The sequence below is a fragment of the Plecotus auritus genome (assembly GCF_963455305.1).
Source record: "Plecotus auritus genome assembly, chromosome: 6".
NCBI classification, from domain to species: domain Eukaryota; kingdom Metazoa; phylum Chordata; class Mammalia; order Chiroptera; family Vespertilionidae; genus Plecotus; species Plecotus auritus.
In genome coordinates this window covers 78,200,354-78,222,425 of record NC_137773.1, presented here as the reverse complement: position 1 = coordinate 78,222,425, position 22,072 = coordinate 78,200,354, and the positions used below count along the sequence as shown (strand labels likewise).

General features: G+C 52.2%; 1 protein-coding gene across 1 annotated transcript; it reads left to right on the top strand.

The window, feature by feature from the left end:
• Positions 1–1,500: 1,500 nt before the first annotated feature.
• Positions 1,501–19,562, top strand: BLK (BLK proto-oncogene, Src family tyrosine kinase; the record flags this gene model as incomplete). Its single annotated transcript, XM_080674341.1, has 12 exons — positions 1,501–1,608; positions 4,552–4,603; positions 6,351–6,444; positions 7,664–7,762; positions 8,823–8,926; positions 11,880–12,026; positions 12,444–12,596; positions 13,009–13,188; positions 14,316–14,392; positions 17,157–17,307; positions 18,491–18,622; positions 19,357–19,562. 12 exons carry the CDS (start codon positions 1,501–1,503, stop codon positions 19,560–19,562), a joined length of 1,503 nt encoding a protein of 500 aa, XP_080530467.1.
• Positions 19,563–22,072: the final 2,510 nt, after the last annotated feature.

The window sequence follows — 22,072 nt, the reverse complement described above, 5'->3', positions numbered from 1 at the left end:
AGTGTTATTATTATTATTTTTTTTTACAAATGTACAGTATTATCTGTTCTGTAGGCAAAGCACACTCAAAAATAGTATGGATTATTTGTGGCTCTCTGTTCTATATTCAAAATTATTATAGTCTTTTCTTCTTTTAAGTTGAGTTTAAGGAGAAATACTATGAGGCACGTACCTTCAACTCTCCGGAAAAACAGCAACACATTACCATGTTTCATTGAATCTAAGATACCATTACTTAGAAGGCTCGCACTTATTTTATGTATCACTGAAAGAGAAAAAAAATATGCTACTAATTATAACATGAGCCATCATCAATAGTAAAACATATTCCATTTCCAGAGATACTGAAATGTAAAAAAGTTGCATCTCAAAATCTATGAAATACGGTGCAGACATCCAAAGGCAATCAGGCGTCTACCACGGACCACACGGCCAGTCAGGACTCAAGGTCCCTTCCTCTATCGATGTCCGGGGCTTGGGGAGGACCCAGATGTGAGGCGGAGTGTGGTGGTCTGGGGTCAGCCAGGCTTCAGAGTTGCTCTGTATTGATTAGTTATTTGATCATGAAACAGGTATTTAATGCCTCAAACCACAGTCCTGGGATAGTGCTGGGATAGCACTAACACCTGCTTACACTTATTTAGAGAGTTGAAAGTGGGACATGAGATAGGGCTTGTGACATTCCTGGTCCAGAGTAAGCCCTCCCTAAATAGCAGCCCCTGGAATGAGGGTGGTGGTGAGAGTGGCCAGAATCTAGGGTGTTTCCCACATCTGTCATCCTCTGATTCTTTACCCAAGAAAAATCTTGACCATATTTCTCTCACCTCTAAAGAAGATTCCCCGATATTCCTGGAGAAGCTGCGATTGGCCTTAGATGCCTGTGCTATCTGTGTGCCCTAAATTTATAAAGTCTGACCTGAATATCTGAGTTGGCAAGGACCTCAGACACGCCCTAACGCAGTGGTTCGCAACCTTTCTAATGCCGTGACCCTGTAATACAGTTCCTCATGTTGTGGTGACCCCCAACCATAAAATTATTTTCTACTTCATAACTGTAATTTTGCTACTGTTAATGAATGATAATGTAAATATCTGTGTTTTCCGATGGTCTTAGGCTCTACAGCAGTGGTTCTCAACCTGTGGGTCACGACCCACAGGTTGAGAACCGCTAGCAGGGTCGCCTTTCCAGATGCCAAGACTCCTGTCCCGGGAGGTGGGATGAGGGGTGGAGTCCACTCTAGGAGTTTATAATCTCTGTGTCCTAAGTCCAGCCATTTCTCCTCTCTGGGCCTCTTCTCCCTGCTCTGGGAAAAAAAAGATGGATGCAAGCTGAACCCACCAACCCCATTCTAACTTCATGTCTGACTTGGACCTTCATCGTTTTCCACTTCCACCCCACCTCTCTAATTGGCCACCGGGAAGGAGTTTAGGGGAGCTCTTCCGTTCAGAGGCTCTGAAGACCTACTCACATCACCAGCCTGCTGTGTGTTCTCTGACAGGATGGGAGTGATGAGCAGCAAAAAGCAGGTCAAGGAGAAGAGTAAGGGCCAATGGAGCCCCGTGAAGGTCAGCACCCAGAGCAGAGGGCCCCCACCACTGCCACCCCTGGTGAGTGAGTGCTTCTCCCAGCTGGAGAGGGAGCGGGAGGAGGGAGAGCACAGAGCACGTGTGGCTCCCTGGGGGCTGCTTCTATGCTCTAGCAAGTCCCAGTGCCCTCTCTTGATAACTCAGGGCTCTCACAAATAGGGCCCCCCTCCCCGCCAGTGCCACTCCAGCTCATATTGGTGTTACAGATCGTAAAATATTTAACAGCCTGATAGCTAGAATTTAAATCTGTTAGCTGTACCTTTGAAGCAGGTTTCTTAACTCCCTTTAGCCTCAGTTTCCCCACCTGTAAAGTGGGTAGAATAAAAGTGCCTTTCTGATGGGGATGTAACAACACACCGTGTTGATACAAGTATGCAATGCTTTAACATATTACCTTTAGCACAGAACTGTGCGTGGTTAGCCCCCAATAATTCTTAGCCAGTTTTCGTTGGGCAAGGGCAGCCTTGAAGAGAAAGAAAAATCAAAGAGGTCAGCTTGAGGAAAGGGTGCGGTGGGGAAGAGTCTAGGGCATTTAGCAATATCTGCTGCCCTCAACTCTATCCAGAAGCTCCTGGGTCATTGTCCCCTTCCTGGTGTGCCAGCATTCCAAAGAGCTCACTCCCCTAGGATGAGGCAACCTAAGAAGGAGGGTGCTTAAGCTCACCTCCCCCACAGGCCCTTGAGTGTTCTTGGAGCCTATCTCAAAGTTCTGGTTTGTTTACAAAGTAGTTAGCTCCCTTCGATGCTACTGGTTCCTAAAGATGCATTTTTAGATCACTGTTTGTGTCCCCCCATCTGGTCACTTACCCCCTTTTGATTTGGGGCAATTGGAAGTCATGCCTGGACTCCTCTTTCCTGCTCTTTCTTCCCCCACAGGCACATCCAACTAGTCATCACTTCATCCCAACTGTGACCTAATGGGAGTGGTGACTGCTATTCCCATTTCTTAGATAAGCCAGGCATCTTATCGGTGTCCCAACTTAGTGCAGGGCTTGGCATGTAACAATGAAATGTTTGTTGATCGAAGGGCCATAGATTAATTATTGATTTATCCGACTGAGAAAATTACTCAATAGGATTTAGATTCAATAACTTCTTCAGAGTTATATGCTAATAAGCAGTAGAGCCTGGAATGTTTTTAACTTTTAAAAAGCCACATAATACATATCAATTATGAAAAAAAATTATAAGTACTCATATCCCACTAGCCAATGATACCTGGAGTTAGCATTGCAGGGGTCCTGCCTCCAGACCCTTTTCTTTTTTTAATTCTTTATTGTTTAGAGCAGTGGTCGGCAAACTGTGGCTCATGAGCCACATGTGGCTCTTTGGCCCCTTGAGTGTGCCTCTTCCACAAAATGCCATGGCCTGGGCGAGTCTATTTTGAAGAAGTGGCGTTAGAAGAAGTTTAAGTTTAAAAAATTTGGCTCTCAAAAGAAATTTCAATCATTGTACTGTTGATATTTGGCTCTGTTGACTAATGAGTTTGCCGACCACTGGTTTAGAGCATTACATACATCTCCTTCTACCCACCACCCCGCATTGACCTCTCCCCAGCCGTTCCCACTCCCCAGCACATGCCCTCACCCCAGACTCCTTTCTTGTGTGTTATTTATGTGTTTATATTTTCAGTGGAACCGTAATACTATACATACCATTTTGCAAAATGCTGCTTCAAATTTGTGTTTAATAAATACCCCCCAAAATATTATTGATTACAGGTTGAAAGCAGGAGAATAAAATGAACACCTAGTGCAGCCCCTCCCATCCTCAGAAGTAGAAAGTGACCCATCGCACCGAAGACCTCTGCTGTCCCCCAGTCTGTCCCCCTCGCCCCAGGCCCCACTATTCTGATGTGCTTATTCCTTAGTTTTGCTTTTTCTGTAGCATCCTATATGCATATATTCCTAAACACTATTTAATTTAATTTTGCATGTTGTGAATTTTAAATCAAATGAATCCAACAGCATGGATTCTTCTGAGATGTGGGTTTCAGATCTGTGTTTTTCATTGTGAGCTTCATCCATGTGGATGCATGTAGCTATAGCTCCTTAACTGCCACAGCTGTGTAGGATTGATTGCATGCATATGCCCCAATTTATCTATTCTTTGGTCATGTAATTATTATTATGTGTTTCTGCTGGGAGCAGTGTTGTACATGTTTCCTAGTACACATATGCAAAAGTTTCTCTACAGGGTATATATGTAGGAATATATTTGTTAAGTTTTAAGGTAATACATTTTTTAAAATATATTTTTTTTAAGAAAGAACCCCTTCCTTTCTTTTTTTTTTTTTTAATATATTTTATTGATTTTTTACAGAGAGGAAGGAAGAGGGATAGATAGTCAGAAACATCGATGAGAGAGAAACATCGATCAGCTGCCTCTCGAACACCCCCCACTGGGGATGTGCCCGCAACCAAGTTACATGCCCTTGACTGGAATCGAACCTGGGACCCTTCAGTCCGCAGGCTGACGCTCTATCCACTGAGCCAAACCGGTTTTGGCTAAAATATATTTTTATTGATATCAGAGAGAAAGGGAGATGGAGAGATAGAAACATCAATGATGAGAGAGATACATTTTAAAAATAATTTTCCTTTAGAAAATTCATCATTTAATGGCAGAGCCAGGATTTTAAGCCAGGTGATGGGGTGTTCCCCCCCGCTCCACTACACACACACACACACACACACACACACACACACCAACCACCACGTCCATTCCACAGCTGCCTCTTGCAAAGTTGGACATCCCTACATACCCCTCCTCTAAATGTATACAAGGTCCGGGCAAAGATGGCAGGTGTTCCGGGGGTTATTCGAGATGGCACTGGTACCTGTGCAAACTCCTGTGCCAACAGGGCAGCTCCCACACTCACAGTAGTCTCACCTGCCGCCCTGCAGGCCCTGCCCAGGCCGCGGGGCCTTGAACTAACGCAGAGGGCATGTGTTTCTGCTCCAGGTCGTGTTTAACCACCTGGCTCCTGCACCTCCCGACACACACCCGGATCGAGGTAAGAAGGGGCTGCTTTGGAAGCTGAGGCTCCTCAGGCCTCCTCCCCAGGCCCTGGATTTATACAATTAGAACAGGGGCTCAGTTGGGAGCAGCTTCCTGAAGAGGAAGGTGCGTGGGCCCCTAGAGTCTTAGGGGAGAAGGCTAGGGAAGGCTGAAGAAGGAGCCTGTGGCCCAGCTCTGTCTCAGCTTCGCCTGCCCTTGGGGGCCTCTCCAGCAGCCAGGCTCCGGTTCCTTTAGTGAACCTCAGTGGGCATTTTTAAAGGACCTTACAAACTACAAATGAGCACAAAAAGACAAGCGTTACAGAATACAAACAGCACCATGAAACCCAGGCTTTCAAAGATCTAAGTCCCAACCTCCAGAGTGAGGACCATGTTCTGCGTCCTCCCCCACAGCCCTCAGTCTGTTGCTGTTTGAATTACCATCCTGTCCTCACTTTCAAAAGTCCCCAGCTGACCTTCTAACCACTCACTACACCCTCCCTCGCCCGTCTCCACTAGCACTTTGGTAGGCAGGACGATAGAGGTGACATAGCAAATGACCTCGGCCTTCCTGAGTCAGGGCCTCAGACCTCAGGAGGGTCTCACGGGATGGTGGCCTCACTCTGAAGTGGCGTACGGGAGAGCAGAATGCCAGCCCGGGCCTATGCCATTCATTCACTCACTCACACAGAAGGCGTTAAGCAAACAGGACCCAGAGCTGGCTCTGACCGAGGACTGGGGAAGCTGCATAAGACGTGGCTCCTCTCTGCAAGAACTCCTACTCATGAGCAAGGTGTTGGAGCCAGGGTAGTGACCTCACCTGGTGTCTCTCATCCTGTTGGAGATGACAATTAATTAGCATCAGGAGCCATCCTCCGCTTCCTGCCAGAGGGGTCAAATTTCCAGGGAGAAAGTCTAGGTGAAGGAAATAAACTAACTGCTTTTGGCACAAGGATTTGAATCTCAGAACCAGAGGGGCCTCTGTCATCTACTCCAACCCCCTCTTCCCACCAAGGGAAGGTGACCAGCCCACGGTCACGCCAGGCACTAGAGACAAAGCTGGAGTCATCGCTCTCGGGGAAGCGAGGTGGTCTCCAGGTGGCCTTTTCCAGGTGGGCCCTGGCTCCCGAAGCCGTGCAGAAAAGCCCGCATCATGTGAGAGCTGTCATGCGAGCTCCGGAGCCCTCTCTCCACCTCTGTCCTAAGGCCCACCGGCAAGCAGGGGCCTGCCAGACAGAAGCACCACGATGGACCCTGGGCATGGCTGCAGGTCTAAGTTACAGTTGCCAGGTTCCAAGACCACTGCTCCCTTTGGAATAGAGGCTGGAAGGGACAGATGGGGACGGGGAAGAGAGGAGACGCTCACATGCCTCCAGGAGATAAGGGATCAGCCAACACTGGTTTCCAGACTTGGGCCCTCAGGTCCATGCAGCTGATCTCCCTAAACGCTGGGCTACTGAATCCCTTACACACTAGCCCCGTCTAGGCCTGAGGGTCTCTATGTGGGGTCCAGAAAGGACTTCGCGATGGGCTCAGAGGGGCAGTATGCCCTTGTTCCCAGCAGCAAGCTCAGGAGGTCAGTCTGCCAGACAGAAACGTCTTCTGCCTCAGTGAGTGAGAAGGCTCACCATGGCTTCCCCTCTATCCTTGCCTTCTCCTGACCCTCTTAGTAGCCAGAAGGTGGCTCACAGCACAGGCTTACCCCAGCCCTACCACCAGTCCCGTGGGCCCGAGCAGTGGCCATGTCTTCCTTGTTCCCCCTAGAAGAGCATTTCGTGGTGGCACTGTATGACTACATGGCAGTGAATGACCGTGACCTGCAGATGCTGAAAGGGGAGAAGCTGCAGATCCTAAAAGGGTAAGTTTCCAAGATGCTGTACGTCTCCAGGATGCTGTCTCGTGGTCAGAGGTCTCTGCAGCTCCCTATCAGAGCAGGACTCCCACCCATCCGCCCATCTGCCTTATTCCACCCCGCCACGCTCTCTTTAGCTGCCTCCAGAACATTTTCTCCACTTCCAGCCCCAAGCCCAGGTACCCAGCATTCTCTTTAACTTGACCCAACCGTCTTTCTTCCATCTGCCTCCCCACCGTCTCCTGGTGAGGGGTTTCCTGCTCCGCTGTCAAAATCCTACTCTTCCTTCAAAGCCCCCCGCTAACGCCACCTCCTTCGTGCGGCCCTCCTGACTCCCACAGTGTTTGCCTAGTCGCTCCATCACAGCTTCGTGTTGGAGTCACTTGTGTCAATATTTGTCTCCTTCGCCAGACGAGATCTCGCGCGGGATAAATCAACTGTGGTTTATTTCCACTGTTCCTTCTCAGCGACTCCTCCAGAATCTGGTCTCAAACATCTGGATTGTCCTGTAGAGTCCTGAGGGCCTCCTGCTTTGTTCTTGAAGTTCTGCAATGACCTTGAGCTAGCAGCATGCAAACCCTGACCTTTTGGCCATCCCTGGGCTGCCCGTTCCTCCTTTCACCGGCAGCCCTCCTGTGTTGTCTTTCCTGTCTAGTCCCAACTCGCTTACTCCGTTCTAAAGACGTCCATTAATCAAGAGGAAGACTACTCCCTGTGAGACAGGGGCCCTCGTGGTCAGCAAACTCATTAGTCAACAGAGCCAAATATCAACAGTACAACGACTGAAATTTCTTTTGAGAGCCGAAAACCGACTTGTGCGCATGGGCCACGAAGTTTCAATTGCACTGTACGTGCGCGCCCGCACGTGGTATTTTGTGGAAGAGCCACACTCAAGGGGCCAAAGAGCCGCATGTGGCTCATGAGCCGCAGTTTGCCTACCACTACCCTAGTGGATTGGTCAGGCTGTCTAGACCAACTGTCCCCTGGAGGCTGTGCCATGACCTTCTCTCTCCTGAGCCAGGAGCACCCGTGCGTTTGAAATAGCCCAGGAAGTCCCACGGCACTGAGCAGCTTGCGTGAGCTCCCTCTCATCTGCCAGGCCGTCTGCCTCTGTGGATCCTCTGCCTCGCTGGGATGAGCCCACAGTCCCGGGGGCTGTAAGCTGCCACAGAGAGGCACCCATCTGAGCCACTCTCTCATTTTTGTTGTTTCCATCTTCCCTTAGATCTGGAGACTGGTGGTTGGCCAAGTCTCTCATCACGGGAAGAGAAGGCTACGTGCCCAGCAACTTTGTGGCCCGAGTAGAGACCCTGGAAGTGGAAAAGTAGGTGGACAGAGGGAAGGCCCCTCAGAGCAGAGGCATGTCTCTTGCTTCTGCTGTGCAGGCTGCCGTGCATGGTGTGGCCAGACAGCGGCTAAAGAGTGAGCCTGTGTGAACCCAGCAGGAGGGAGCAGGAAAGAGGCAGGGAGCTGGAACAGGCTTGACAATGTTTCAATTGCCGTGTGATCCTGAGAGAGTCGCTCCTCTGTGGGCATCTCACTCCCCCATATGAGGACCGACCTTTCCTGGCTCACCTGGACAGAAACGTCCCCGTGTCCCATGGCCTTGCAAGCTAACAAGGAGGCGCTGGATCAGCTCACACTCCCCAGTGCCTCCAGGGGCTGGGACCTGAGGGACTCCCAGGGTGGTGGCCTCATTCAGAATTGGATTATCAAGGAGCAGCATCCTCATAATCCCCTGGGAGGTTCGCTGTGGGCCTCAGCCATTCATTCATTCATTCACACAGAGGGCATTGAGCAAACAGGACCAGAGCCCAGCTCTGTCCAAGGACTGGGGAAGCTGTAAAATGAGTAACACGTGGCTCCTTGTGTCAAACTCAGGAGCAAAGTATAGGAACCGGGTTAGAGGCCCCACCTGGTGTCCCTCGTGCAGCGATGGTAGGCAGCCCTTGGGAGGGTTCCTTGTCTGGTACTCCCGGCCTGGCCCGGCCCTGGAACAGCGTGCACTCCTACGCTGACCAGTCCCTGTGCAGGGGCCATGGTGGGAATCAGGCTCTGAGAATCTTCTTCAGAGACCGACTCCAAGGAGACCAGCTCTGGGGGTAGGTGGCTGGGCACCCTTTCCCAGAGTGAAATTAACAAAGGGCACCCATTTAATGGTTTTGTTTCATTTCAAGAAAACAGTAAGTCCAGGAGTGGGAAGAAAGGGGAGGAGCATGCGTGGATCAAGCTGGGAGGAGCGCTGGCTCAGGGTGGACCTGGGAACAGGGACACAAATTTTATTTCTTGGGGGCAGAGGCACAGCTTAGGAGGGAGGTTTGGAGAAGAATGATCCGAGGAGCATGGCCACTCCCTGAGGCTCGCCTGTCTTTGACCTTTTCCAGGTGGTTCTTTAGATCGATTAGCCGGAAAGATGCCGAGAGGCAGCTTCTGGCTCCAATCAATAAGGTGGGCTCCTTTCTCATCAGAGAGAGCGAAACCAACAAAGGTAAGTGTGGGCAGAGCCCTCCCCTCCCTGTGTGCTCTGGGCGGCCCCCGCCTGCGGCCTGGCTGCTGCCCGGGCAGTGGGAGGGGAATGCCAGCCAGGAGAACCTGGCAGCCCCGGGCCCCAGTCTCCCAGTTCAGGCTGGGTTTGGTTCCCTGTGGTTGGCACGATGAGAACCGACAGAGGTTTGGCCCAGGAGGAGCACCTCCCGGGCTTGTCCCTCCGCTACACTCAAGGCCTGAGATCTTCAGTGAGTGGAAACACCAGAGCAGCAGACGCTGGACAAAGAGAGCTGCTTATCACACACTGTGAGGCTCAGGGGAGAGCCCTCAGCCTCATGCCCCTCAAAGGCTCGGGCCGGATTGGAGGAGGAGGGGTGCATCGATAAGTTGGGGTGCTCTGTGCAGACTTCTCTGTGCAGAATTTCCTGAAGTGCACCAATGGAAGCATTTAATTACACACACACACACAGAGGGTGGGGCAAAAGTAGGTTTACAGTTGTTCATATGGAAAATAACTAATAAACAATAATACAAGAATAAAACCTGTTTCACATACTCACAACTGTAAACCTACGTTTGCCCCACCCTGTATGTATGTTGCCACTATTCCATTTTAATGGCAGAGCACCTATGTCCAAGAATGAAACCTATATGTTTTATCCCTTTTGTAGAATATTTTAAACACATACAGAAGTAGAGAGACTAGTATTTAATGGAATCCATTGTACCCAACGCCCAGCTCCAACAATGATCAACTCAGCCCGTCTTGTTTCATGCGTATCCCCACCCACGCCTATTATATTGAAGCAAATCCCAGATATCGTGTCATTTCACCCTGGAAAGGATGTTTTTCTCATTGCCTATGGCTAAGGGCCCTCCTCCCAACCTCGGTGTGGAGGAGGAAGGGGTTCTCTAAGGATGGGGGACTCCCTCCTTGCCTACTGTGGGAAGCTAGTCCCAGATGGGCACTGGCCAGAAGGAGCTGGGCTGCAGGATTATCCAAGCATCATCGCCCCCCACACATACACCTATTCATGTGCACGCGCACACACACACAACCCCTCAGAACTTCAAAGCAAGATCCCTCTGTCTACATTTGTCTACAGTGGCTGTAAGACAGGGTAAAAACTCAGAAGCAAGGCAAGAGAGTCCTCGCTCCCTGTGGCTTCCAGGTGTCCCTTAGCGTCGCTAGCCTCAGTTTATTGGTATGCATGTGAGCACCCATTAGTCCAAAAGCAGGTGGTCTTTCCGGGGTTAAGAAATCTCCATCTCTGGGAGCCCAGCATGCGTGCCCAGTGCAGCCCAGAGGCAGGGCAGGGGGTCTGGATTTTGAAGCAGGAGGTGCAGATTTTGTGAACCTGAAGCTGATAGGATTTGGAGGTTCCTTTAAGAAGAATACCAAAATGTAAAAAGATAATAGCAGATCCTTGGATGAGCCTGGGCAAGTGAGGGGCCCTAAGTCATGAACTTGGGCAGTGGTTCTGGCTGGAAGACAGCAGGTCTCCTGGGCTCGTTGCCAGTTTCTGCACGCAGGGTGCAGCCAAGGAAATGGGGAGGAAGCCCTTTGTCTCGCTCCGGTGGTGTGAACTCATTAGAGCCACTCTCCAATTCCTTATATTCTGGGGCATAGTTGCACCTACTAGGCGCGAGGAGGGAGACAGTTTGCAGCCTGCATTTGGGGCTGGGGTTGCAGGCGTGGTGTGGGCTGTGGCCACAGCAAGGCGCCCGATACGACACCCACCCTCTCGGCGTCCTTTTGCAAGTATGTGATTAGAGAGGCACGATGGTTAAGGGAGATGGGAGGAAAGAGTTTGAGACAGAGTGATGATAGGAAAGGAAAGGAAAGGAAAGGAAAGGAAAGGAAAGGAAAGGAAAGGAAAGGAAAGGAAAGGAAAGGAAAGGAAAGGAAAGGAAAGGAAAGGAAAGGAAAGGAAAGGAAAGGAAAGGAAAGGAAAGGAAAGGAAAGGAAAGGAAAGGAAAGGAAAGGAAAGGAAAGGAAAGGAAAGGAAAGGAAAGGAAAGGAAAGGAAAGGAAAGGAAAGGAAAGGAAGGATGCCTGCTGACAAACAGTACAGCCGAAAATCAAGCGTCCGCGTCCAGAAAAAGAGGTGTTCAAACCTGACACCTGGCGGGAGGGAGTGGTACTGCTCGCGGTAGGCAAGTCCTTAGGGAGGACTCTAGGGCCCCCAAGCCTGCTGCTTACCTAGCAGAGTGACCAGGGCCAAGTGACATCCCCCTTTGGGCCTCAGCTTTCTCACCTCCAAGTTAAGAGTAGGGGCATGGTACCCAAACAGGTGGACAGAGGCATTTTATGAAAACATCAAGTTTATGGGAAGAAGTTTCTCAACTGGAAACTCTTGCCTCCTTAACTTACTCATAACCCCTGGCATCGGCTAGCCGTTGTCTGCAGGCAAACATTAACATAGATGATGAAACACACTGATGTGTGTGTGGATGTGAACAGAACCCCTGGGAAACAGCTGGTCATGCTCTCCTCCCTGGACAAGGGTGCTTGAGGTTGAGATTTGGTGTTGCATGTGGGAGTAGAGTCAGCCTTTTCAGCCAGAATGAATGAATCAATCAGTCAACCTCTTAGTCCCTCCAGTAGCTCCACATTCTCAATATTCCATGGCAAAGGATCCCCGAGTGACCAGGTGCCCAGTCCTGCTTCCTAAGAGAACATCCTTCCTGCTCCAGAGTTCTTGGTGCCCTGGCTGAGTTTGGGGAAACTCTGGCAGGAACATCTAGAACAGGGTCAGATGGAGCTGAAAGGGCAGGTTTCCAGGAGACCTGAGGTTGAGATGAAGGAAAAGGCAGCTTAGGGTGGAAGTGGTCAAAATGGAGAGCAGAATGCAGAATGCTTTTCCCCAAGGCATTGAAATGAAGCCGACATCCCAGCCCAATTTTCCCTCTTTATGCCTTACTTCTCATGCTGTGTCATTATCAACCCTTTAGGTACCTTTTCCCTGTCTGTGAAGGACGTGACCACCCAGGGGGAGGTGATCAAACACTATAAGATCCGCTCCCTGGATGAAGGAGGCTATTACGTCTCCCCCCGAATCACCTTCCCCACACTCCAGGCTTTGGTGCAGCACTACTCAAGTAAGACGGGGCATGTGATGGGGGCGGAGGCCTGTGCCGGGCAGCCCTTGTATCTCTTTATTGCTAAGATCTCGAGATTGAGAATCATTGGTGTGTCTTGGAGTTGACAGTGCCAACGTAGTGATTTAAAGTCTGTGTACTTAATCCCTTCTACTGGATCAGCATTCAACAACCTGGAGAGGATCAAATATTTTCATCCTAGAGAGAGCAGGTTGATGCTAGCATGCCTTGCTTTATACCAAACAATTGCAAAGAGCTGAGTGTGTGTGTGCGCGCATGTGTAGAGGAGCATTTGGGGCGGGGGTGGGGCTAGCAACTGGGGGTGCGAGACACAGCTAAGAGAGTTATGGCTCTCCAGGAAGAGATGCGAGCCCGGCTGCTCTGGTAACCTCCAGCCCCATTTCTTCTCTAACACAGAGAAAGGGGACGGCTTATGCCAGAAGCTGACCCAACCCTGTGTGAGCCTGGCTCCTCAGAACCCCTGGGCCCACGATGAATGGGAAATCCCCCGGCAGTCTCTCAAGCTGGTCCGGAAACTCGGGTCTGGGCAGTTTGGCGAGGTCTGGATGGGTGAGTGTGCGGTCTGCCCGGAGCCTCTCGCCCTGCCCTGCGTCCTGACGCACAGAAGGCTCAGGATTTGCACAGCGCATCCTGTTTCCCCAGAAAGGCTGTGAGGGAGAAGGGACAGAGGCTATGATACCCATTTCACTGATGATGTGATGGAGGCATAGAACACTGTTCCTCAAATGCTGGAGGGAGGTTGAGACAGGCTAACATCTGGCCAGATAAGTTGACACATCTGTCTCCCTCAGAAGCTGTACATTCCCGCTCAGGGTCACTTCCTAAGGCCTAGCCTCAATCCCCCAGCCCACCCCTCAGCATAGGATGGCTCCCAAAAGCTTATGTAGATTTTGGTTAACCTCTGGGACTTCTGAATGGCCTCTTCATTCTCTCCCCCACCCCACCCCATCTCCCGGCTCAGGTTATTACAGAAACAATGTGAAGGTGGCCATCAAGACTCTGAAGGAGGGAACCATGTCTCCGGAGGCCTTCCTGGGTGAGGCCAACCTGATGAAAACCCTCCAGCATGAAAGGCTGGTTCGTCTCTATGCTGTAGTCACCAAGGAGCCCATCTACATCGTGACCGAGTACATGGCCAGAGGTGGTGCCCCGTGGGGGCCTGTGTCCCTCAGACAGAGGCGGGGACGGGGGAGGCTATAGGTTTAGGGGCTGAGAAGGCAGAGGCCCATCTGCTGCCATGGGTTTGCCTGGCCAGGGGACCTGTGCAGGGGATCACTGAATCATGGGCTGAGTGGATTAGCCAACGTCCTGTGCACCTATGGTGTCCCACAGCCATAGGGGACAAAGGGGAGGAACAAGACAGTTCAGTAGTTCTCTAGAGCTGTGTCCTCAGTTCAGGAGCACTTGGAGTATGTCTTCTGTGGCTGGCACTGTTTGACACCTGCTGGGGAAGACAGACCATGGCCAAGTTGAAAGAGCAGTAGGCTGGGCATCCAGAGATGGTTCTAGTCCCAGGTCTACCACTCACCAGCCATGGGGCTTTTTAAAACCATATTAACATTTTACCACACGGTGAAAAGAGAGGTTGGGTGAGATGGCCTCTGAGGTCCACAGTGTGGCCAAGCTCTCATGGGGCAGTGGGCCAGGGGTTGGGCTTCGGCCTTTGACCTCCTTCTTACCCCTCCTGTGACACTGACCACACACTGCTTCCTGTGGATTCTAAGATGCCATGCTAATATAGTTCCTTAAATGTTGCCATGAAGGGGGCCCCACACTGAGCTGGGGACCCAATGGCTCCCCTGCTCACCTCTTACCCACACCTCAGGTGAGTGTCCCTCAGGGCTTTTAGAGGCACCAAATCCCAGGGGCTGGGTCTCTCCATTCTGGTGCTGAGAGGCACACTTTCTACCAACAAAGGGTGAAGGAGCAAGAAGGTTGTGCCAGAATGAGCACGGAACTTAGAGTCAGAGGAGCAGGTTCTGCTCCCGGCTCCCTGACCTGTGACCCTGAATCTGGCTGAAAACTAACCTCCCGTGAGTAGCCAGGAGCACATAGGCTGCCTCCTGGGTGCCATGAGGACCGAGGTTGGAATTCTGCAGAGCGGAAGGCACTCTGACGCTCTGGGTGGATTTCTTCTCTGTGGACAGGAGTCTCACAGAGCGCCACCTGCTTCTGGCCCCGGTGGGGAGCTGCCCACACCTGGAGGAGGCTGGCATGGCCGGGGAGGGGTCACTTGCAGAAGTGCAGCTGCAGCTTCTCTTTCCTCAGGATGCTTGCTGGATTTCCTGAAGACAGATGAAGGCAGCAGATTGTCCCTCCCAAGACTCATCGACATGTCGGCCCAGGTTTGTGAGCTACCAAGGGCAGCGGACCTGAGTACCAATGCCCTCATGGGGGCCGAGGCCTCCAGGTCTCTCCTCCCTGCCCTCTGGCTTAACAGAAGCAACTATTTAGAGGTTGTATCTATCTGATTTAGGCTGGACTGTGAAGGACAGAGAACCCAAAGTAATAATGGTTTAAATGTGTTAACATCCAAAGGTGGAAAGTCTGGGTGGTAGGTGGACTTGTCCCTCAAAGTCACAGGGACCCAGGTTTCTTCCATCTGCCAGGTGTCCTAGCATGTCATCTGATTGCCCAAGGTGGGTGCTCACACCTTACCATCTTGTCCTCTTCTCAGTCAGCAGGAAGAAGTAAAGGGGTTGAAAGCCCATTTTCCTCCCTAGAGACATCTCCCTGAAGTCACCCGCTCCATTGCTCTTACATCCTCCCAGCCACTCCTAGCTGCAAGGGAGCTTGGGAAATGTAGTCTTCATTCTGGGCAACCATGATGGGATGATGTGGGTTCTATCAATAAGGAAGAGAGGGAGAACAGATGGTAGTATGGAAAACCCAGAGAGTTTGCATGAATTCCATGTAACATGGTAGGCAAGTGTTTTGTGGGGACCCCGTTTCTTCCTCAGGAGGTGCCCACAGCATCTTCTGAGGCAGGTGGGAAATGGAGAGGAGGCTCTTTCCTCCCCAACGATTTTAGCTGAGGCCTCTAACTGGCAGGAAAACCCATCTGGGGGCCCCAAGTGTGTGTCTGTTAAAACTGGAACTCAGCAGAAAATCTGTGGTCAACCTGTGAGACATGTAAATGCACACACACATCCGGCTCCAGAAAGGAAGCCTCCCCTCCCCCACACACCCCTCCCCATTTCGGAGGCCTTATCTGCTATTAGTATCGATGCAGGAACTGATGTCACCACACCCGTTTTCCACAGGCAGGTTTGAGGAGGCTGGTGAGATGGTCTCGGAAAATTAGCGCTGGTAACCGGTTTCAAACCACATATGAGTGATACACCCGTGGACTCCTTTCTTTTCCTTCTCTCACTCTCTCCTGCCTTGTATTCCATTCCTTGGTAAATCATGGGTCACTCAGGGGCAAAGGATGTGAAAAGCCACCTCAGTTTATCCCCAGGTATGGTCAAGATGCTGAGGGTTAAGAAACCCAAAATCAGAACCTCCCAGGTGATCAGCTTCTAAACCATGTTCTGGTGCCTCACCACATGTGCACATGCATACACACACACACACACACACACACACACACACACACTCAAACTCAATGCCCTTCTGGGCGTGCCTTTTCCTGCTCTACAGGATGAAATGCAAAGCTCCCCTCCAACCACAACCCCAGGTGCAGCCACACAGCAGCTCTCTGATGCCGTGAGAGCCTTTGCCCAGGCTGTCCTCTCCTCCCTGAATGCCTTTGCCTCTCTTCTCACCTGGAAGCATCCTAATCAGTGTTCATGACCCAAGTCAAGTATCGTTTCTAGTAAACTTTCCCTGGACAGAAAAGTGCTAGAGAGCACTTAGCTCATATGTTCTCGTTAGCATCATGCACAGCAGATTCTTCTCCTTGAAAGTAGATCCGGGTCCTACTCAACGCTTTTTTTTTCTTTCTTTTTTTGGTATTTCTAGTACTCCTCAATATATATATATTAATGGGATGAGCACTGCTAAATGCTGTCCAGAAAAAAGATATTTGATACTTAGCTTTATAGTCCCCACAGTATCATACCAGTAAATGTGTGTTGATGGAATGATTTAGCAAAGGAAAGAATGAATGAATTCATTCCTTCATGGATAAATAAATACAAATGGAAATAGAAGGAGAGGTGGGATTAATCCCAGTGCTGGCTTCTTGCCGCCACAGGTCTGAGATGATTAACTGGCTTTCTATGCTCTGCCTCAGTTTCTTCATCTATCGATGGGAGAGCAGAGAATGAAGCCTGAATGGGTTTCCTTGGCTAAAGGACACATGAGCAGCACAAACAGCTATTCCAGGCCCAGTGCTGGTGACAGGGGACAGACATGGAGTCTCCTCCTCTTTTCCTGCCTCTGTTCCATCGGGATTTTGCCCCTGCCCCCTGAGGGCCCGCCTGGAGCAGTGCTGGGTTAGGTTCTCAGCCACATGTCTCATTTAATGCTCACCTCAACTCCATGCCCTGGCCACCCCTTTCCTGTGTTCCAATAAGTTCAGTGACAACTCAGGGAGCTTAAGCAACATGCCAGGGGTCAACAATTCCAAACCAGGGCACCCTGCCCCCAAAACTGTGCTTCCAACAGGCCAAGAAAATGAAACCCTTCCCCCCACCACCTTCCCCTCTCCCTCCTGCCCCTTCCTTGTCTTCTCCCCTGTCCAGAGACCTCCCTTTTCTCCTGTCTTCATTCTGCTGTCTCCCTCCCCTGCAGACACTTGGAAGGAGAGGAGAGGTAGCCCCTAGCGCTGATGGAAGTGTCTCTGCTTTCTGGGCTTTGAGGGGACAGGGGTGTGTAGCTTATTCAGCTGAGGACAGTGGAAGCCGTCTTTTTACTCCACCCAAGAACCTGCTCCTTCTCCAGCACCACCACCCTCCATGCACCACCAAAAACAACGAACATCAAGCATTCCTTCCCTCCCCTTCCAGACTGAGAGGATAAAGGATGCTTCTATGGACAGGCTGGTGGGGAGGGTGGGTGGGTCCTTCCTCTCCCCCATAGGGACTTTGTAGGGCACCCCAGATGGGCGAGGTCCTTGCCTGGAGGTCCCCATGCTGCCCTTCCCTTTGTGGCATGTTCCCCCAGATTGCCGAAGGAATGGCGTATATTGAGAAAATGAATTCAATCCACCGTGACCTCAGGGCGGCCAACATCCTGGTGTCTGAGACGTTGGGCTGCAAAATCGGTGACTTTGGCTTGGCCCGGATCATCGACAATGAATACACCGCCCAAGAGGGTGAGCAGAGACTCCCAACCACAGGGAGACCTTGGGACTTAACCTTCCCCAACTCCCAAACCCCCTTGGACGTCTCCTCATCACTACATAGCAGAGCCCTGTGTGAAGAGATCAGAGAGCTGTGGGGTTTCCACAATTCTGGCCTTACCCCCAGGTGGATCAGCTTTTCCCTAACTGCTCTGCAGAGCACTAGTGCCCTCTGAGGAGTGGTTGTGAAGTAGGTCTGCAGATACTGCAAAGTCCTTCCAGGGCTCCCTTGGTGATTTCTAAGGCACACCAGCATATTAAAGGCACTGAGAAGTCCTGCAGCAAAGCAACTGTGTACATTTGCTTCACTCCCCCAAACTGATGTGAGCCCAAAATACTTTTCCACGTATCATCTACTAACCTCCCATAGAACTCAGGTTTCAAAGGACACACTTTAGAAGGCACTGCTCTGAAGTATGAGCAGCAAAACCTTATACCTGAATTAGATTCCACAGAGCCCCTTAGTATAAGTGAAGTAAAAATCCTCTTCATGAGGGGAATCGAAGTGGTCACATACATTTATCAAGCAGGCTGGCAAGCCATATCCGCTGAGCATGTTAATCAGTGGATGCAGGAGAAGGATCAGCATGGCTCATTCCCTGAGGGATCTCAGGCTGGCTGGGGAGGCGGAGAATGCTAGGCGAGGTGGGAGCAGAACAGGTGCTGAGCCATGCTGTCTGCTCTGAATGCTGATAGACGGCAGCCATCCGCAGGGCTTCCTGGGGCAGCAGCATTTGAATCCCCTCCTCACTGTGACTTTCAGAGATACATAAATCATTTCCACTGTGCAGGAAAGGATTAACTGAGGCAGGGACCAGCTAAAGTGACTCGCCCAAGCCCTGAGTCCCTGTTATTCACAAGGCCAGGTCAGGTGGAAAGGGATACCTCTGTCCAGGTGGAAACAGGGGGGTGGTTGCCCAGGGAAGCCCACTAGGCAAAGCCCTAAAGAGGGTGACCGGGGTGACTTTTGTGTCCCTATTGTCCTTTCATGCGGTGGACCCCGTTGTCTGCACGCACTTGGTCATGTGTCCTAGTGAGTCTCAGTGACCAATACACAAGCCCTGCAAAACGCTGTGGGGGTGGGAGGAACAGGAAGAGCAGGAAGTGGGGGCAGTCAGCCCTGGCCTCACAGAGCTGCTCCTGGCTTTTCCTGCAGGGGCCAAGTTCCCCATCAAGTGGACTGCCCCAGAGGCCATCCATTTTGGGGTGTTCACCATCAAGGCGGACGTGTGGTCGTTTGGCATCCTCCTGATGGAAATCGTCACGTATGGGCGGGTACCCTACCCAGGTAGGCAGTTTCTTCCTGTGGCGACTTTGGGTCCCCGCTGTCCTGGGGTGGTTGTGATGGCACAGGGCCCATCCTTGTGCCTGGAGTGCCCACATATGTGTCAGAATGGAGTCTTGATGGTGGGGACAGTAACCAGGCACGACAGTCGGGGGGGGGGGGGGGTCTGCCCCCTTCAACATTGCTCTTGTCAACAGGGCCGTGTCCCCTTCCTCCATAGGGCTGCATCAGCCCCCAAACCTGGAAATAAGAAAGGTCAGGGTCTGATCTTTTACTCCCAATTGGTTTGATCTTTTACTCCCAATTGGTTTGATCTCAGTTGAAGACAGGCTGTCCCTCCCTGGGCCCTGGGAGTACTCCTGACAGCCCCACCCTGGCTGTAAAACCCCGGCCCCCAGCCCCACGGCAGAAGGGCCTGGGCAGCTGCGCAGTCTCTCCTCATCAATGGGTGGTGCGTTCTCTCAAACACCTGCCCAGCGAGGGATGCGCTTCAGCTGCGTGTCAGGCAATCCCAGAAAAGCCAGATAGGGACCATCCACGGAAGAACTGGCCGCACTGAGGACAAAATCTACAGCCTCATTTCCAGAGGCTCTCCGGGCAGTGAAAAGTAAATGAAGGGATGTTTAAAGGGGGCACCCAGCGGGCAGCCACGTGACCTGCGGGGGCGGAGACCGCGGTCTGAGCCTGGCCTGCCCCTGCAGCCCCTCAGCCGCGCTCCGCGTCCCCTCTGCCTCCAGGAATGAGCAACCCCGAGGTCATCCGCAGCCTGGAGCGCGGCTACCGCATGCCGCGCCCCGACTCCTGCCCGCCCGAGCTGTACCGCGGCGTCATCGCCGAGTGCTGGCGGAGCCGGCCCGAGGAGCGGCCCACCTTCGAGTTCCTGCAGTCGGTGCTGGAGGACTTCCACACGGCCACTGAGCGGCAGTACGAGCTGCAGCCCTAGCCCGGCGCCCCATGCATCCGCGCCGCGGGCTGCCGGGCCCCAGCCTCACAGCTCCGGTGCGCACACCTGTGGCCCGACCCACAGAAGTGATGAGGCAGGTTCCCCTCGCGGCTCCGATTCCAGCCCCGTCCTGGCTGGAAAGGCAGGAGCGGGCTGGCACGCCCTTTTCTCGGATGAGGAAACTAGAGGCGGCCTGGAGGGTGGTCCTCAGCGTGGGCTCCGAGCCGGGTCCAATTGCAGCCCCACCCTTCTCGAGCTGTGTGTCCTTGGGCAAGTTACTTAGCCTCTCTGTGCCTCCGCTTCCTCCTTTGTGCAACAGGAAGAACTGTTCCTCGTATATTCCTCATGGGGATTACTTGGGTTAACCGGGGTAAGATGTTCAGAACAGTGCCTGGCACACACCTGGCACACTCTTTAGTGTTTGCCATCTTATAAGGTTCCCCTGTGCTGGCGCAGGTGACCGGGAGTGCCGGGCTCCCACCTGCGCGGACCGCCTCCCACCAGGGGATCCCTTGCGCCCACCCCAGAAGCGGATCTGTGTCCTCCCTGACGTGGGCGCCTAAAAGCGTCCACCAGCCCTGGCTCCGGAGGGAAGAGCACTTTGGGACTTTTCCGTAATAAAGTCTCGCTATCTGAGCTTCCCGTATCATTACTGGTGACACGCCTGGTCCTCGCATCCACGACCTACATGGATGGGTGTAGTGGCGCAGCTGGGGACTCGCGGATGAGAGTGGGTTTCCGGTGGAAACCGAGTCCCCAGCGCCAGGACAACGGCGCGGACCCAACTGTCACTCTCTAAGCAGGGCCAGCAGGGGGCGCCCTCACCTCAGAAATCTTTGGCCAGCCTCAGGGTCTGAGTGAGGGATCCTCAGCAAAGCCTCAGAGCTGACAGTAGGAGCCTTGCTTCTTGGGGACCTGCATAGAGGAGAGGAACAAGCGCCCTGGGCTCCGAGGTGGCGGGAGGTGGTGGCTTGTCAGATCTCCACCAGGAGGTCCAAGATGCTGGAGGTAGAGGCCCCAGGGGGCTCTGGGGAGTTGCCTTAGACCTCCCCCTGAAACCCAGGGCTCTTTAAGTCTCTCAGAAAAAAAGCACAGCTCACCCCCCTCCCCCATCCCCAGAGGATTAGCACCCACACCCCCTCTCCCTAGAATCTCTAGGAATTGAGGCTGCCTGGCCCAGAACCTGGGGAAAGGGGTGTGACTAGTGGGAGCTAAGCTGGGATGCAGGACACCAGAGAACTGATGAGCCTGCAGGGATGGGTGCATCGGACAGATACAAATACTAGTGGCGGTGCTCATGGGTGAGAAGGGCATCTGTGGGTGCCTTCGGGGGTAGGGATGGGAAAGGACCCAATCAATATCTGTAGGGTGTGGAATGCGTCTCTCCTTCCAGCTTCGAAGCCCATATCTCAGGCCTGAGCACCACCTCCTGCCTCCCACGGCCTCTCTGAAGTGGGCCCTGGCTGTCCTGGGCCAGGGGCTGGCTGGCCACCTCTCGACCCCACCACCTTCCCGTGAAGGTGAAGGGAGTCACCCAGTGTCGGCCAACCTCACTATTCATGAAAACTACCTCCGTTGTGTTAAAACACAGGTGGCTAGACCTCTCCGTGTGAGATGCCCACCAGCAGTTCTCAGGCAGCATCTGGAAACTTCATCTTTCCTAAGCGCCCCACGTGATCCTGGCTTAGACCATGATCTGGATGCCTGTACGGATCGCTGTGAGAGGGAAATGGGGGGACAGTGTGGGGAGGGCACATTAAAAATAATTCCAAGTGGGGCAGGGCCCTCAGCACATTTTAGATGTCCCCAGCTGGCAAATGATCCTCAGGATGGAAACACTGGGCTAGGTGTGGGGTTTGGAAGTCCCCTTGCCTGTGGGGCTGGCTGCCAAGTGACCGGGGACCAGTCTAATTCTCAGCAACTGGCACATTCTTAATGACACGGTGTCAGGCAAGGCAGTCACATCTTCTTCACCTCCCCCTCCTCAGGGTGGTTTCCTAGAGCCGTGGTCGGCAAACTGCGGCTCGCGAGCCACATGCGGCTCTTTGGCGCCTTGAGTGTGGCTCTTCCACAAAATACCATGGCCTGGGCGAGTCTATTTTGAAGAAGTGGCTTTAGAAGAAGTTTAAGTTTAAAAAATTTGGCTCTCAAAAGAAATTTCAATCGTTGTGCTGTTGATATTTGGCTCTGTTGACTATGAGTCTGCCGACCACTGTCCTAGAGAAGGTGATGCTGGAGCTTGAAGGACCAGTGAGACTTTCCCCCACTAGGAGGCGCCCTTGCCTTAGCGGTAGCCAGAACTGAGACAGTGTCCTGGTGGTTTTTGTTAGGTGTGTAAGTGACCATAAAGGACAAGAAGCCTTCTGATTCCCAGCCAGAGAATAAAGTGTGAGAGGGTGTGGAGAGATAGAGAGAGAGAGCAAGACAAAGAGAGACAGGGAAAGAAAGATAGAGACACAGAAAGAGAAAACAAAGAAAGAAACCGAGAGAGAACATGAATGGACAAAAAA